We start from the raw sequence: 17,071 nt of genomic DNA, 5'->3' as shown, positions 1-17,071 counted from the left end.
CCAGGAAGGTGGGGTGCAATATGTATCAGGACAAATACCTATTTGTAACCCCATGGTTCCCATCAATCAGCTACAGTATGATAATGCTAGTAGGTAATTAACTAACAACGGGAAAGATGTCAGAAAACATTTAAAAAGTCAATAATCAAGAATATTGTTTCTGAGTGCCAGAATTATTTATGATTTTAACGAACTTATTTTTCGTAAGTCTAGAGTTACCAAAAAAGCACAAGTTAACGAGATTTTTTTTCCCTCTTCTAAAGTCCTCTACACTCTGCGAACACTAAGATGACATGCCCTTTGTATACGGAAAAAAGCAGCATAGATATCGAAAAAGACACTGCAGTTTATTATTTTGATTATTTTATTCTTTTAATCTTCAAAATTTTCTGCCTTGAGACAGGAATGCATGATAGATAGAAATGGCTCAAACATCTTCACATGAAACACTCTTAATCATAATTCATTCACAATTATTTTTCTAAAACATCTACAGTTACATAATCCCACCCATTTCCATCCATTATCACAGATTTAATTATTTGTTAAACAGTAGTTGCCAGCAATTGAAAGCTGTAAGGCTTTTTGCATATTAGTAGAGTCTTCTGAACTACAAACACAAGAATATCACAACTATAACTCTCACTTTACATGGCAACCCCAGGTGACAGATATTCCAAATGAAATGTGTTGCTTACGTGGAGTTCATAAAAATCAGAGAGAGCTCTGTGCCTCATTAGCTCTAAAAATCCTTTTTCCTTTACTAGGATTGTTTTCTAAACCTACAGCATATTCCTGATTTGGAACCATGTATTTTGATGAGTTGAACTTTTTCTTCCATTGCTATTATTTGGCAAATTTGCAAGTCAGGCATACTAGAGCCCTCCAGTAAAACACTATGTACAGAGCACAGTTTAAACAGATGGGTTGCTTGGAATCCATACCTCCCTTCATCAGAAGGGAACTACTTTGAGGTTTCTGGAACTGTTGTAAACAAGAGGATATTTTATATATATATGTGTGTATATATATATATTTATATATTTTATATATAAATGTTCTAAATGTCCTTTGGGAGTCCATTAGTTTTTATCTTTCCAAATGATGACTAAATACCTGATCTGTAGCATTTCTCCTGAGAAGATACTAGTAAGGGAATGACAGTTTTGATGCACTTTGGAATGGCACAATCACGTAAACGCTTGCATAATTAAGACTTATGAACTCATCCAAAGTTTCTAAACATGATATTCTAACTAAAACTAAAATATCAGCACAATGCAGCAAGTTAAAAAAGAAAATTCTATGTAATCAAAATATAAACAAGTACATAGGAAATGGATATCTGTCAGTAAATCTATACCTTTTTAAAGTAGGAAATGTATGCACTTAAGAAAAAACTGTAGCTATCTGACAAACTTCATAAAAAAATTACTTTCCAAATGCATAACAAATGCCAAGATATCCCGTAACTGGCCATGTATAGCCACATGAGAGCTGCATGGCTTAGAGCAACTCAAGGTGGGAGGAGGAAATCACAAAAATGATAGATTAACAAGTCTGAAAATCACAACATTGTCTAAATTACTGTATGCTTATATCACAATTGCTAAAGGAGTCAGGAAAAAAAAAGTTTAATGATTCTCAGAGTTACCTCTAATTAAAAAAAAATCAACTTAATACACTAATCCCAAGCACCAATTTAATAATTTAAGTTAACTGTATTTCTATTTCTCCCACTAGGGATGGAGCAAGTTCTGCTTGAAGGCTTAAAGTTTAATTCTAGAGCACATCTGACTTTGCATTCTTGCCATGCATTCTCTGCCATTCACATTAAGGTCACTGTAAAGACTCTCTAGGCAAGCAATTCTTTGAAGAGACAATAACAACTTGCAACTCAAGGATTTGCTTTAGAAATAGCAGCACCCAGGGCAGACCAACTGTGAGCGTGTCCAGATTCCACTAGGAATTAGTAGTGTTAGAAAATTGCATATGTGTTAGATCAAGAAGGCATTGATGCATGCGGCACCATTACATTGCTTTTCCTCTCTTTTTCTCATCAAGAAAAAATAAAGGAAAATAACTCTACAAATAGCTTTTTGGGTTGTTTGTTTGTTTTAACACCTGGAAAAAAACAGCATACTACTACTCAGCTGGAATCACTCAGTGCTTCTGTTTGGTTTTAGTTCTTTCAGGAAACACTTTCATATGGTTAAGGTGGTTTATTTCAGCTAATTCTTAGAGCCAACCTTTTTTTCCAGTATGTATTTCATGCCCCTTCCTGACTGCAATTTCAGAATTAAGATGAATCTATGATTATGTCCACTACTAACTTTGACCAGATCTTGACACAAACCATGAAGCTGGGCCCTTGAGATGGTTCCACATATTGAACTGAAGGTCAGACTAAAAATCTCACTGAAACTCAAAAGCTGGTGTGGTCATGAATCTCAGCTACTTCTCCCTATTTGAACCCTCACCCTTTAATGAAGTAATGCACACCAAGGGAAATAAAAGCCATCCACGTTGTAAGTGTTAAGACACCGGTGAGTTATCCTGCTGCTCTTCAGTGACTGTGGATTCACTGTGCTCCTCACTTGTCTCATTGGATGGTTCTTCATAGCCTGGCTCCGCAGGATCCAGGCTGCTCCCGTCGCTTTGCTCCTCACTCTGCTCTTCACTGGCCTCTGCAGACTGCTCCAAGTTGCTCTCCAAGGAAGCTGGAGAACTGCCAGTTACACTTTCATTTTGATTCATTTCATTAAAAGGCTGAGAGAGGGGTGCAGGAGATTGTACAGCATTTTCACTGGCAGGGATGGGCACTTTGGTTGCACCAATTTCTACTACAATGTCATTTTGTGGTACAGTTACCTTCTCTACAAGTCTCCATTGAATAATACTCGTGTCTTTCCCTCCAGTTGAAATCAAGTGACCATCTCTATGGGTAAAGCTGACATTTGTCACATGACTACTGTGAGCGCTGTATTTGTGACTTGGGGCCTATTGAAATAAACAGGAAAATAAATCATACACTTGACTAGAAGAGCACATCATACCAAAATCTAAACAAACCACTAACATTTTTGTTCAGCCATTCGAGAGAACCCTTTGTTCACACAGGAGTACCAATTTATATTTTATTTTTTTCCATTCAAATATCTTCCTTTCTTAAGGCTTATAACTTGGGACAAATTCAGAATGATCTTCATGCAAAAACTGAAAGACTTAATACAAAGGTCAGCCAACAGAAAGTGTCAAATCTCTGCTTCAGAAATAAAGGATAACTATTGCTACTTCATACATACATGTATTTATGCACAAATACATATGTGTACATATATATATAATAGTATGATTAAGATTTATCTATATATGTGTGTGTATATATATATATATACACACACACACACACACACATATACATATGATTCATATTTCCCCATATAAACTTCACGAGGAAACAATGCTCTTTTTCTCTAGCTTTGTTCTCAGAGAAAAAATGTACCATTTGGCTGCAAGGTTCCAAAATAACTGGGCTGGAAGCAGATGTCTGGCACAGAAGACTTCATGCAATGTATACAATCACATCGACTAGACCGGTCTAGACTTACCTTTGGCTTGGAACAGGGATACTGAAAGAGATGGACCTTACAAAAATCATCAGCAACTGCTATCACTTTTCGATTATGGGATCTGACAAGGGCATTTATGTCTGTCCCATCCGATCCTTCAGGCCAAACTCCTATGAGAGAATGGAATAGTTATGTTTAGTGACAGTAGTTTTAAAAACAAATTAAAAAGTAATCTATAAACAAAAATAGAGTCTTTAAAGCCAGAGCCTTTTAAGGCAAGTATAATAAAAGGCAAACAAAATATTCAACCAGAAAACTGAAAAGGTGTTGAATTGAGCTTCATATTTTTTGCTAGCCTAATGCCTCTCCCTCCAGTAAAACTCCAAACTTCAGGCAGAACAGCCTCTCAGACTTGGTAAGTTTCCTAATCAAAATCTCCATCATCTTACTTTGCACAAATGTTTAAAAATCTGATACTGAAGCACTGAACAAGCCAAGATACAGTACAGTATGTAGAGAATTTTTTTTTTATTTATTTATTTTTTTTTTATTCGGGGCAATTTTTAATATTTTCATGATTGGAAAGAGACCATTGATTGATGATACTTTGCACAGAAAGCCAGTCTGTTCACGTTTCATAGACAAAAGTGCTGTCAAGTGCTTAAGTACAATTCAATATGCTTTTAAGTGAGAAGCATGATGCTGATATGTCTAGACAAAAGAATAACAACATTGCCTGGAGGAGAAGAACTGAATAAATACAAGGCTGTAGTTTTAACAACAAATAAGGGCATTAAAGGTTCCTGTAACAAAACCTGTGATTCACATCTGAGAGAAAAACTGAACAAAAGCTAAGCCAGGTGTTACAGGATGCTAATTTACACTATATTTCTTTTTAATAATTCAAACTCTTTTGAATAACCTGCTACACTATTTTCTCTTCTTTTTAATATAAGATTAGAAAGCTTAAGAGTCAAGATTGAGTCTCTTATTTTGTATCTTTGGGGTTCACAAATTCTTTTTGCAGTTCTAAAATGTAAGACAATCCTTTGTCATAAAACAGCAGGATTTGCTTTCAATGTATGATGTAAGCAAAGAGAAAACAAGGCATTAATGTGTCCAAGTATTTTGTATTTAAGAATTTAAAACCCACCACCAACAAAGAATTACAAAGTAATATAGCTCTGTTATTAGGTATGACAGAAATACTTCAATTTTAATAAATTCTACTAGCCAGAAGTAAGTCTCTCCCAAAATAATCTGCTCTGAGGAAGATGTGGGAAACGTGCAGTAAACGAGGGCGTGACTTCAAGTGCTTGGGGCACAGACTGATGACACTGCTAAGTCAATACAAAAATATTTACTACAAAAAGGAGCAGTGCTAACCTCACCTCCCCCCCATGCATTTCTATCCTTTCGTCTGCTGACTGACCCCATGGACACACTATCTACAGAGCAAAATTAGTAGAAAAAGCAAACATACACACCCAAAAGTCCCAAGCCCATAAACTGAGCTGTCTCTCTTGCATAGCCAAGTGAGCAGCCCTCTGCTTGTTTGGATCACTGAGCCAGCTCGCCAAAGGGTCAATCTTGACTCTTCTCCCTTTGGGTAATAGTTAACTTCTGGTTTGACTTAGTTGCTCTGTCTGATTTAACAGTAGAATACTTTGTTCAAGACCGAGCTGTAATTTTAAGATTCTGTAAAGGGCGTCAGACCACTAGACAATATAAAATTAAAGCTCGACGAGTCTTGGCTGGGAAGTTTACTTTTATATTTTCTAGATGAAATACATTCTCTTCTATCCAAAAATAACATAATATTATCTGCTGTATCTACTTTACTCCAAGGTCCCTCTGGCACTTTGAAGATTTTTAGAGCAGCTGAGACTAATTAAATTTAATCCAGAGTAGTTAGAGTACATATTAATCCAGAAGGGAGTGCGGACAGCATCAACAGACAAATCCACTGAAGAGCAGATTAAAACACAAAGTAAAAAAAGGCTGGAAAGCCTCAGAATGGTGATTATGGGAGTTGTTCATATCTAGTCATCTTTTCTCAATCTGTCTCAAGTCACCAACAGTTCCTATTCAATGGATCTTAAAGGTAGAAATCAATGGTCTAAATGTTCACATCAAAGCTGATGAGATTGTCGCAGTCAACACCTTGTAAGTGACCAAAAGAACACAGAAATGGAATTATTTCTGCATTCCCACACCTAATCTCTTCAGATCAGGGATAAAGGACATTTCTGAGAAAGCATAGAGATTCAGAAAGCTGTTCCCCATATTCTACCTGCTCTATTACCAAACACAGTGGTAAAATTTCAGTACCTATGAGGAACGTACCTTCTACCACCTTCAAATTTTAGGTAGATTTCAAGTACTTGATATAAAATGTTAAATGGCTTAAGATCCCAGGCTATTTCAGAAGATATGTTCAGTACATTTGCTTTAAAAAATATTTTCATTACCACAAAGGCAAAGATCTTATATAAGCATGGAGCACAGCCTTGTTTTTTCACTTTTTCTGTTTTCTGTTGAATCTTCTAATATCTCATTTGAAAAAGCCATTTATGTTAACAGTCTTCATTATTTTGGTCTTAGCTCCACAGCAGCACAGAAAGTTAGGAAACGAATAGTACAGATCAGTGTCCTTAATCAGTCTGGCCTTACATGCACAAGACACTAGGAGGAAAGAGCTATCTCCTCTCATTTTCACCAAGACAGACTGAATAAAAAAAGCACATATACAACTCAATTTAACTCAGGAGGCAGTATTCTCAACAAAACAACAAATGACAGTATTCAGTTCAAACAAACAGCATGTTCCAACTCATTTCTTCTACCTACTACAAACTTCAGACAACTCAAAAATATTTACACAGCTAATCAACGAGTCAGCATCCTCCCCTGTTCCTAACTATTTTCCCTGCTCTGCCTCAGATCTTTGGTACCCAGGGAGAAAGGAAAGTAGGTTTGGTTATACAGCCTAAACCGCCTTCTACTCTATTAATAACACCATACAAGAGCATCACTGCTAGTACCAAAACAACCACAAGTCCTTTAAGACTACTTGCTCATTAAAAATCTGATAGAAGTTGTGAAAGGCTACACAAAGCACTCAGATTTTCTTCCACCCTGTATATAAACTGATACTCAAAGTTGAACTTCTAGTAGCTGTGAAGAAAAGGCTTGTAGATCTAACCTTCACCTCTCCGAAGAATTTAGTGGTTTACTTCTACCTGCTTTTGATTTTTCCAGCAATATGAAAAACTAAGGAAGGCATCTGATATTGGCAGTGAAAGTGAAGCATTTGGCATCCAGTTCACATGAGTTGGTTTACAGCACCGAGAGACTGAACAATACCTTTCAACTCCTCACAGAGGCATTCCTAATTTAAGGCCAACAGAGCTGCTCTAGGCAAAAGTAGTTTGAACTATTTGGTCACAGTCTCAAATAGCAGTATTAAAGTTGCATCTGTTGGCTTTGTAATTTTTTTTTTTTTTTTTTTTTTTTTTTTTTTTTTTTTACTAAACCACTAGGCAAAGAATATGTTTAATCTTTGAAGCATTTTCATTCTTTAGAAGCAATGTATATTTGTCACTGCTTGCTGCAGGTCTCAAGGTACTGCTGTGCTTTTAAGTCATGAACTATATCTTATTCTCACATCTTTACTAATTGCTAGATTTACTCCTTTTCTGAAACCAGGAAGCAAGCAGAATGTGTGTATACCATGTGAGCAATTCAAAATAACAGCTTTTTGGTTCAAAGCTCCCAGAACTGATAGCTTAAAAATAGTAACAGAAAAATCAAATCCTGATCCTTGAGACTAAATAGAAATCAAGTATACATTGTCTACAGAGCATACTCATAACCAGTGCTCTGTATCACAGAAAAATACTGTGTTCAGTCTCAGTTGGACATCTCAGCACCATTATCACTAATTATTAACAGTATATTTCTAATGACAAATTGAAGCAAAATAAATAACAAAAGGACAGCCTGAGTAGTTTAAAAACAAGTGAAATGATGCTTACCAAACACTTGAAAGCCTAGCACGCAAGTGTATGTCGTCCAATCTATATCCTTACAGTCAGAACGATTCCTGATTAGCTTACAGCCGCTTGGAATGTCCCCTTTAAAAAAAAAAAAAAAAAAGTCAACGACAAGTTACGGCATAGAATTTTAGATTTAAACACACGCTCTTTAATGATGGTATGGCTAATGGAGACAGTAACAAATGCATAATTCTAGAATCACATTGTAGAGGCAAAGATAGGCCAGCACTATGTTATACTGTATGTCCTTTATCAAATTCCAAATATTTGAACTTTCACTTGGTATCTAAGAGCCACATTTATGTTTCATTTCCCTTTCCACAGCGTACCTCAGTACACTGTTTCAGCACACCTCAAAAACACTTCACTGTAGTTTGTTCCCCTCCTACCTGTTCTACAAAATGTTTTAATAGGTCCTATAATAGCAGAATTTATCCTTCTTATCATCTCCATCAACAGGCCAAAATTTAATCAAGCATTCAGGAAGCTCTGCTTTTAAGAACAGTGAGAAACCATTGCCACAGAAGCTTTAAACTGCTTTTCCACTTCTAACCAGGACAGGAATGATTATTTCCCCAGAGAACGTCCATCTTTCTATACACCAGTCAAGAACTACTGGGTCACAGCTCTTTGCTTCTCTGCATAGACAATTATGGTCACCCACATTTTCTTTTGGCAGATCCAAATACTGAACTATCCAGAGTGGAAATGTAAGTTGCAATCAGGCAGAAAGGACATGTTAAAGTGCCAGATATATTAAACCACTCATTATCACTGGCTCCTCTTGCCTGTACAGGACCAGAACCTACAACCCTTTTGTTCCAGTTAAAACCATAGGAAGACTACATTAATAGTTTAAAAATACGCTGATTTACACTACGGAAATTGAATTTGTGATAGAAATAATACATATTACAGTTAAATTCATATTTGAGTACATTAAAAAAGGCAAACAAACATGAAAATATTATTATCATTAACTTATACAAATAGAAGTACTCTTTGCTCAGTTTTCAACACTAACAGCTATGATAAAGTTAAAATAAGCACACACATAAAACAAAAATTATAGTGGTACAGACTCACTGGTTTTATTCCCCTAAAATAACTGGTTTTATTTTATTTTATTTATTAACCTAAAATAACTGGCACTAATTAGACAACTGTATGTATTATTTTCAATCTACAAAACTTTCAGGCTAAGATCAAAACCTAATGCCACTTCTGTAAATTCTAAGCTGTTAACCTGATTTATGACCTTGCAGAGGAGTAAGCTATATTTGGCATTGCCGTTAGGTAATACACAGCTCTGAGGAACATCAAGATATGAAGTTATAAACGTTCAAATTAGTTCCTTTGTCAGTAAGCATTTTGTGCAGTCTTGATCAAACTCATTCTTCTCTATGTTCTGACAGCCAATACATATTTCTGTTTCCAGTATATTTAATTTTATACTTACAGTATAATATTTCATAGTCTCCTGAGTTTGACATTATATACTTGTTGTCTGGGGACCAGTCAAGGTGTGTAATATAGCTGGAATGTCCCTAAAGAAGAATGCAACAACACCAATGTGAAACAGAAACAGAAGTTGTGCCCACAAATGCGACAACTAACATTTAAAAAAGTATCCCCCTCTACCCCTTGAGCGCTTTCCTTGTGCTCAAGGATACTCTCAAAAGCTTTCCAAAAGCCCCTGCTATGCGCCCTCCACCACACACGTTAAAGCCAGCTACAGGGGGTTTTACCTACACACGCAAGGTCATCACTGTAATAACAAAAACTTTTTGGCCTACTTGCATATTTATCACCATCACTAGCACACTGAGTCCTAAGCAGCTACTTTCCTACTATATTTGGGGAGAAGCTAAATGCATCTGTTTAGAGTGCTTTTCCCATGCATGATTTTTTTTTGTTTGTTTGTTTGATAAGCATAGTACAAATAATAAGAATGATCTGAAAGCCTCTAGGGAAGCTGTAATTTTGTAAAATGAGTAAGTTATTCATCCATAGAATGGGGAATAGGAAGTGAGTAAACATGACTTCTGTTTCACTCTTTTTTCTCTCATCCAATCTCCCATGTCTTCTTACCGCTCCACCCTCCCTAATAAGATTGTCCATTTTTTTTGCTTTCTAATCATTCTGCTGGGCATCTTTGGATGCCATCCTCGTGACTGACAGCTGCCAGTTCATCTCCTTTCCCCTCCTGGCACCTCTTACGAAGGCAGGGTCTTCAGAGCCATGCCGGATCCCTCAGCCCTGCCTGGGTCACACTGGACCGTGCTGGAGCACGGGCCATCCTGGGCCTCCTGCAAAGTGCCTTCCAGCAGCCACACTACTCACCACCGACTTCTTGACAGCCAACTGCAAGAGAGGCTGTTTGCCTTCAGAATTAAATGTATAAATAGAGTCATCTCTATTCCTTTGTCACTGTGCCTTTTGCAAGGGATTTCAGAAACACTTAGAGGGGGAAAAATATAATACTTAAGATTTATTTTTCTTAAGTATTATTTTCTGCCTCTAGCAGAGGAACTGCATACTGACATACCTACTTTGCAGTCAAGGGCAGGATATATGATATTAACGTGCAAAATTGGTATTTAAAAAAAAAAAAAAAAAAGAGAGAACGTAGGATTGGCGAGGATTTTTTTTCTTATTTTCCAAGCCTGAAAATTTGCAAGCTAACTCCAACATGGAAAAGAATTGGTCAGTCATTTACGAAATCCTGCCAGACATTTGGCAGCTGTTAAAATTCCTAGGGGCGGTGGGGAGTGAACAAAGTGATTGGCCAGGGGGCTCCATGCTGGAAAATCTCTTCAAGCAAGCGATCACTAGATGATGAATCGGAACATAACAGCGACTTAATATTTTAAATAGCACAATCTTATTTCCTATTAAAATCTTTCTTCGGTAGCTACCACAGATAAAGCAACATTTTATTCTTTCCTTCTGTGTACCTTTATATACAATGAACATAATTACTCATGTTATCACTGGTTGTTAAAACTATCTGACTAAATGGAAACCATCTCCTTCATTGGTAATGTTTATCCGTTTCAGACTTAAGTGGTAAAAGGTCGAAATGTCCACAGCTTATGGGATGGGCACACTGATTATTTCAGGTTTAGCCTGATAGTATAGCTTTTATCCCATAGCAAGCTCAGTAGATGCACAGCCCTTGCTTCTCTTTTGCTAGCAGGTATCTCGGTGGTGTAAAGCAAACACAACCAGGGCCAGTTACCCCAGAGCTGCTGACACACTGGAAGTTCATAACTTAGCCCATACCTTCAGATTGCTGTCTGCATATCTGAAGCCCTCAAAACAGCTGCACGAGTCAAAATGGTTGTTTCAGCTAATTGGAAATTCCTTCTGATCACAACCAACACCATCACTCATCACAGAAACAGGCTTAGAAGACAGCCTACTTCATGCAACAGAAAACTTGAACATGACTGAAAAGTTATCTACACATAGTAATAGCAATCAGCTTATATCCAAGCTAATGCTAGTCTAGTAAATAAAATATTTCTACAAGGATTAAAGTAATGTTTTCAAGCTGCAGGAAATAACTAGAAGTTGACTACCAGAAGGACTTAGTCATACTACTTGGAGGTCACTCGCTGGGCTACTGAATGACTCAAGAATGCCAAAAGGACACGGTGCCAGAGCACAAACACCTGACCAGAAAGAGCTCAAGGTCTCAAACATACCAAGGTGTCTCCCTGCTTAATATCAAGCTAGTATCAGCCCACAAGCGTGCTGGCAGCCAGCACAGAGGAATACCGGGTGTGTGAAACTCGATCGCCAGTCTCACTCAGTCCAGCAAATTAATACGCTGCTGCATTCTGCACAAGCTGAAAGGGTCAAAGAAGCTCAGCTCAGAGAGAAACCCGGTTGCTAATTTTGGCTTCCTCATGCAATCACTCACATTAAAAAAAAAAAAAAAAAAAAAAAAAGATTCCGCTTTGAAGCCCTAACCCTTCTGCCCGAGTATAACAACATTCATTTCCCCCATCCCTTTATGAACTCTTTTCCCACTACCAAGAAGGGGGGAACAGACAGACAGACAGATGTCTAAATAGAAGCTAAATACTTCGAAATGCCTGGGATGCATGAGGAAGAAAAGGACAAGGAAGGAGAGAAACACATTACAGTGGGATGACATCTTTTGTTTCAGTGCAGATTCTTCATACTCCGTACACTGAAAACTGGTTACTGATTACTCTTCCTACCTGCTAGTAGCTTTGGAATTATGAGATCACTTATTATTACACATTTATTGTGTAAATAAGGTGGTATCAACTGCAAACAAACTGCATTTCTGCATACTGCTCAGGAGAAACAGTTCTTAATTTGTTCTGCTTTTAACGGCTCCCTCTGTTCTGATAAGAACAGAGAACAAAGTAGGGGCATCGTGGTCAACACATCAATCAGTGCTGGTTTAAATTATAACTTACTATCTCCTGAACAGAATAGGTACACTATATGGAAAAAAATGATCTCATACATCTTGAAAGAGCTCACGCAGACCTTTAAAGTAGGGTAAGTTGAATATTAAATTCGTCTTGGCTCTCGGACTGGGCTCCCTGGGCAGACCTGATTTCTCACGCCATGTTCACTTGGTGATCACCAGGCTATCTGCTGACCTCGGTGCCACCAAAACAACCGGCTGCCTCCTGCCTGCTGGTTCAACAGGCCAAGCCCATGGACGGAGGCGAAGGAGGAAGGCGAGCCAGAGCCAATGCAGCAGCTCCAAGGCCACCAGCCCTGGCTCAGCTAAGCACGGCATGGCGGGATAGTCAGTGATGCAGCAAAGCCCATCACTTGGGCTTCTTCCAGTCACTGCAGTTGAAGCCCATTTCCTCTCCCTCACTGCCCCCTTCCCACCAGGGCTCACGTGAGGCCACCCTTTCCCCCACCCCCCCAACACTACCTGTCTCCTCTTGGTCATGGCAGCCTCCCCTTCCCACTCGTGCTGGCTATTCTCGTTCACCAGAGATCATGTTGCTTGCGGAGCAAGTGCTGTGGGGGCCAGCTCTCCTCTGGGGCCACCCCGCACTGCATAGGAGCAAATCTCACTTTTGCTGGGCTTTTGTTGCCTGTTGCGATTGGGCCCATGCTGCAAGTTTAAACAGCACTGGCTGGACAACCCAGTGCATGCATCTTTCCTCGGCTCAACGCCCATGACAAGCAGAAATCCCTCAAAGGTACCATGCGCATCACTAAAGGGCTCCCTAATGCCCGTTCACTTTCCCTTAATAGTCTCCACTGTCAAAGGCTGAGAAACTCTAGTAGACAATCTCATCTGGGGGCAAAATTCAGGCTCCCAGAATGGTCTTTCCCAGTATTTTCAAATTAACAAAGCAATTTGAGAAGTGTTCTTATTATTTTAAAGAAATGCAATTGGTTACAAATACATTAAAAGTGTTTCAAGCAGGGCATGCATCCTTTAAAAATTCATATTTGAAATACGAATCTGTTTTTATATCACTTGCAAAATTCCACTGAGGCTCAGATGCTCTCTATGTGAAACCAAGAGAGACAGCTGAAGTTTATGCCAGGATATTAGACAACGTTAAGCAAAATAGAAAAAGTATGTCATTTCTTGAAATTGTTATTTTTAACACTGGAGAAACCTCCTACAAATATAAGCACTAATCTAAACTCTGCTACTTGTGGTACAGTTGCTTTTATTTACAATGGGCTAGAAATTCGTTCTTGAAAGGTAACATACTCCCTAGTCCCAAATATTTAATAATAACTGCAGCTTAAAATAGTGCATATTTGCAACCTCCAAAATTATATCTCTTAATAAAATCCCACCATCAGCATTACACTGGTCCAAAAAGTACTTATCAATAGAGGGAAAATAATCCCCAAATAACTGCAGTATTTTCCCAGAAAGATTTTCAGCATATAGATACACAATGTCTTCTGCATCTTATTGCTGATTTCCTATTTCAAAGAAAAAGTTTGAGAAATCATTCATATTTGATGCAAAAAGGGTTCATCTAACAACCAGCAGTTCTGAAACCAATCAGCCTGAAGTTAAAAATCTACTAAATCCCTTGGTGAGGGTGGGGCAGGGGTAGAGGAAGAAAATCGCAGCAGGTCTAACCAGACTAAAAATGGAAAGCATCAACCTAGAGAGAGAGAAAAAGATTTTCTTTTTGCTCCACCTGCTTAAAATCTTAGTGTGCATATAATTAAAATGCTGAAATTGCTGATTATTTTTTCTCCAAAACTTACAGTGCATTTTCCATATCTGCTATATTTTCTTCCATTTTCTGTTACTACGTAGAGGTAAATAAAGTTGTCATGGGATCCAACGGCAAGTAAGGTGCCATCTATAATACAAGATCAAAATATTTGATATATATTAACAGAATATTTGTTTTCTAAAATGTAATGATTTCAGATTTATCACTAAAGTAATAATTTCAATTAAGCTATTGCTCATGAACTGTATTTAAGGATACATAGCTGATTACAGTATGTTTTTTTCCAGTTTTTATCTTTTTATTTTGTGGGTATGCTTTTCGGGCAAGTTCTTTTACCCTTACTCATTTTAAGCAAGTGGACAGGGTAGTGGATCACAAATCCTCATACTGCCCTAGATTTCTGGGCACATTTGACAGCAGGCAGGCAGACCTGAGCTTTCTGAATTACAAAAAAGCAGCGCAGCATTTACTCTCTAGTTAGATTTTTTTTTTTAAAGGACTGTATATAAACCAATGCTAAATAAGATCTAAACAACAGTAAGTGGAGCATTAGACATTAGTAGCAGTTTTCTAACCCTCATTGTCTCTAAAAGGTTCATGGTCCAGAGTTGCCTTGAACCATGAGCAGATGTGGCAGTAGCAGAGTAATGTTTTGCCCACTGACATGATGTTTCATCCAAAAGCAAATAAAAAACAAATTTATGGGATTCTTCTTCCATTGAGTTTTACCAGTAAGGACTCAGCCTTTGAGGATTTGTCATGTCTGACAGAGGAGACTCAATTCTGGCCTGTATTACTGAAAGCTATATAAGGAATATCTGGGTAAATTGGAAAATAATAGCTCTCCCTTCTCTGTTAACTTGCCAACTAGTTAGTTGAGAATTATTACTTTTTCGGGGAGCAGAGATAACGTTTGTTTTAACAGCATAGATCAACATAAGGGAAAGGCTGAGATAGGTGACTAACATTTGCAGTTAAAAAATTAAGATTAAGCATACACAAATCTGTAACAAAATAATCAGTTAGATATTCATGATATTAAACCAAAATTTTCAAAGCTCTGACTTTACTACTGACTGGCAGTAATTTGGCATGGGTAAATACAGCTTAACAGAAAATATTTATCAGAAATTAAAACATAAAATTATTCTGAATGTACAAGAAGTCTGCCCACCTACTGAGTAGCGCATCACTGAGAGCTGTTCATTGCCATCAGTGTGTATTGAAACCAGATCCCTCGTTTCTGCATCCAAAACAAACCACCTAGAAAGAGAATTCCAATGAGTACCATTTCCACTAAACAAACAACCAAAAAAAAAAAAAAAAAAGGCAAGAAAAAGAGCAATAATCATTGCCTTCCTTCTTATTCTCATGCTAGCTTTTCAAGGGTGAACATCTCTTTAATACATTACTTTCTTAGTTTACAAAGTGATACAAGTTTCAGTGAAGAATAGACAGGAATCCTATAAATTTTTTTTAATATTCTTTAACACTGAACAACAAAATGTCCACTGGATGCTAAACACACCACGAAATAGCTAACATGACTGTGACTTATTATTCTGCAGACTTAAGGCTTCAGTTGAAGTTTGAGTCTACAAGTTCTATCTTATTTTGAAAAAACAGCTTTGATTTATAAGCTAATCTTTCCATTTATATGAAGCAAAGTTGAAAAAAAATAGTGGGAGTAGGAAGCAGTGGAAAGTGTTTCCGTACTCATTTTAAAACACAAAGTCTATTCTTATTTGGTATTTTCGTCAATCCTTTCCATTTCTATGAATAATATTCTCAAAGTAAGATGGAACAACCATTTATTGAAATTTGACTGCGTCACCTAATGTTTTTTCTATTTTCTGCTTGGACGATTTATATAACTAAGGTAATTAACTGCATACATCAATAATTTCTGTGCTGCAATATTAGTTATGAATCAAGAGTGGTTATACAAAACTGCTGCGGCAGGATATGAATGATTTATAGAGTAAATTTTTTTTTCTAGTTTGGAGTTGTTAAAAATAATAAGGAATAAGAAATCCATTTGAGAATTTTTATTATAAACCTGCAGAAATGATCTGAAATAACAAAACCCAAAAGACAAAACACCACCTAAAGGACACACTATTTTTTAACAGTAATTTGGGCAGCTCCAGCACAAAGTAATGCAGTAGCAATTCACATTTGCACAATTAACACAGACAGAAAGCAACAAGCGCAACTCTTACACGAACAGAGGAAAAGGGTCTCTGTTTAGTTTAGAAACATCAGACTCTTGGTTTGAAGGTAGACAGACTCAGAATATGGAGAGTAAATTAGTGTCTAGCCCAGTATTGAGCATGCAGGATTTCAATTCCACTCAGAGAGCTCAAGAGATGTTGTAGGATAAAGGCACTCAGATTCCCAATTTCTAGCTCTCCAGTCTCCAGCTCTCCAGTCTCTTAGCTCTTCAGCTAACTCCAGTCCTCCAAAAGCTATCATGTGCTGTGAGCCCATAGCAAACACTCAACTCTAAGGGCACACGTAGCACAGCACAAAAAGCTCAATACACTGAGATGGGCCCTGACAGCAGATCAAGCAAGATCAGCAGACTCTGATCCTTTTGCAATGGTTTTGATGCCCATCTTAATTCCCATCCATAGAATAAACATTAGCAAAACACAGAAAATGAAAATTTAGTATAAAAAAATGTGTATCATGTACAAGATGTTGACATGGCTAAACTCATTAAAGCCACCCTCAGAATTTCATTTCTTCAGTTTGAAGCTCTGCTCTCGCAACTGTGGCTATGTTCTAAGACTAGGATTCTGTATCTGATGGCAAATAATGAATTCACATACTGTGGAAATGAGTAAGCCATTTCCACCCACTGCGCAACACAAATATCTAATATCCCAACTCTACGGAACAAGTAAAGTATATTGCTAAAACTAAGACCATCTATTCCAAAACAAGTTAAATGAACTCCAGGAACAACAATACACATAGCTGAGCTCTAGAGAGGGAACAGAGATCCTCGCTCTCACTGATCCCAGATCTGAAAGCCAGATATCTGGAAAATGGCCTGGTCCCAACGGCTTAAAACCAATTTATGGTTAGAGAACCACATGAAAGAAATAAATTAAACAATATACACAAAACCCTCCTCAGCTCAACATGCCACTGACTGCTCAATAACCTGTGTGCAAGACAGGTGGAATCAGTGGAAAACAGCTAATATGTTTTC

The 17,071-nt window shown here is 37.5% G+C and overlaps 1 protein-coding gene across 2 annotated transcripts in view; it reads right to left on the bottom strand.

The window, feature by feature from the left end:
- Nucleotides 1-346: 346 nt before the first annotated feature.
- EML4 (EMAP like 4) overlaps nt 347-17,071 on the bottom strand; it is a 159,966-nt gene continuing 143,241 nt past the window's right edge. For both annotated transcript variants that reach the window (XM_062571892.1, XM_062571893.1), the window contains 6 exons: nt 15,026-15,114; nt 13,880-13,977; nt 9,090-9,177; nt 7,610-7,708; nt 3,612-3,742; nt 347-3,000 (listed from right to left, as the gene is read on the bottom strand). In XM_062571892.1, coding sequence (XP_062427876.1) covers nt 2,536-3,000; nt 3,612-3,742; nt 7,610-7,708; nt 9,090-9,177; nt 13,880-13,977; nt 15,026-15,114 — 970 coding nt within the window. In that variant the 3' untranslated portion in view covers nt 347-2,535. The remainder of the gene's footprint in view (nt 3,001-3,611; nt 3,743-7,609; nt 7,709-9,089; nt 9,178-13,879; nt 13,978-15,025; nt 15,115-17,071) is intronic.

This window comes from Rhea pennata, chromosome 3 (assembly GCF_028389875.1).
Source record: "Rhea pennata isolate bPtePen1 chromosome 3, bPtePen1.pri, whole genome shotgun sequence".
Taxonomy (NCBI): Eukaryota; Metazoa; Chordata; class Aves; order Rheiformes; family Rheidae; genus Rhea; species Rhea pennata.
Note: the sequence above shows the minus strand (reverse complement) of the source record. Positions and strands in the feature narration are given on the sequence as shown.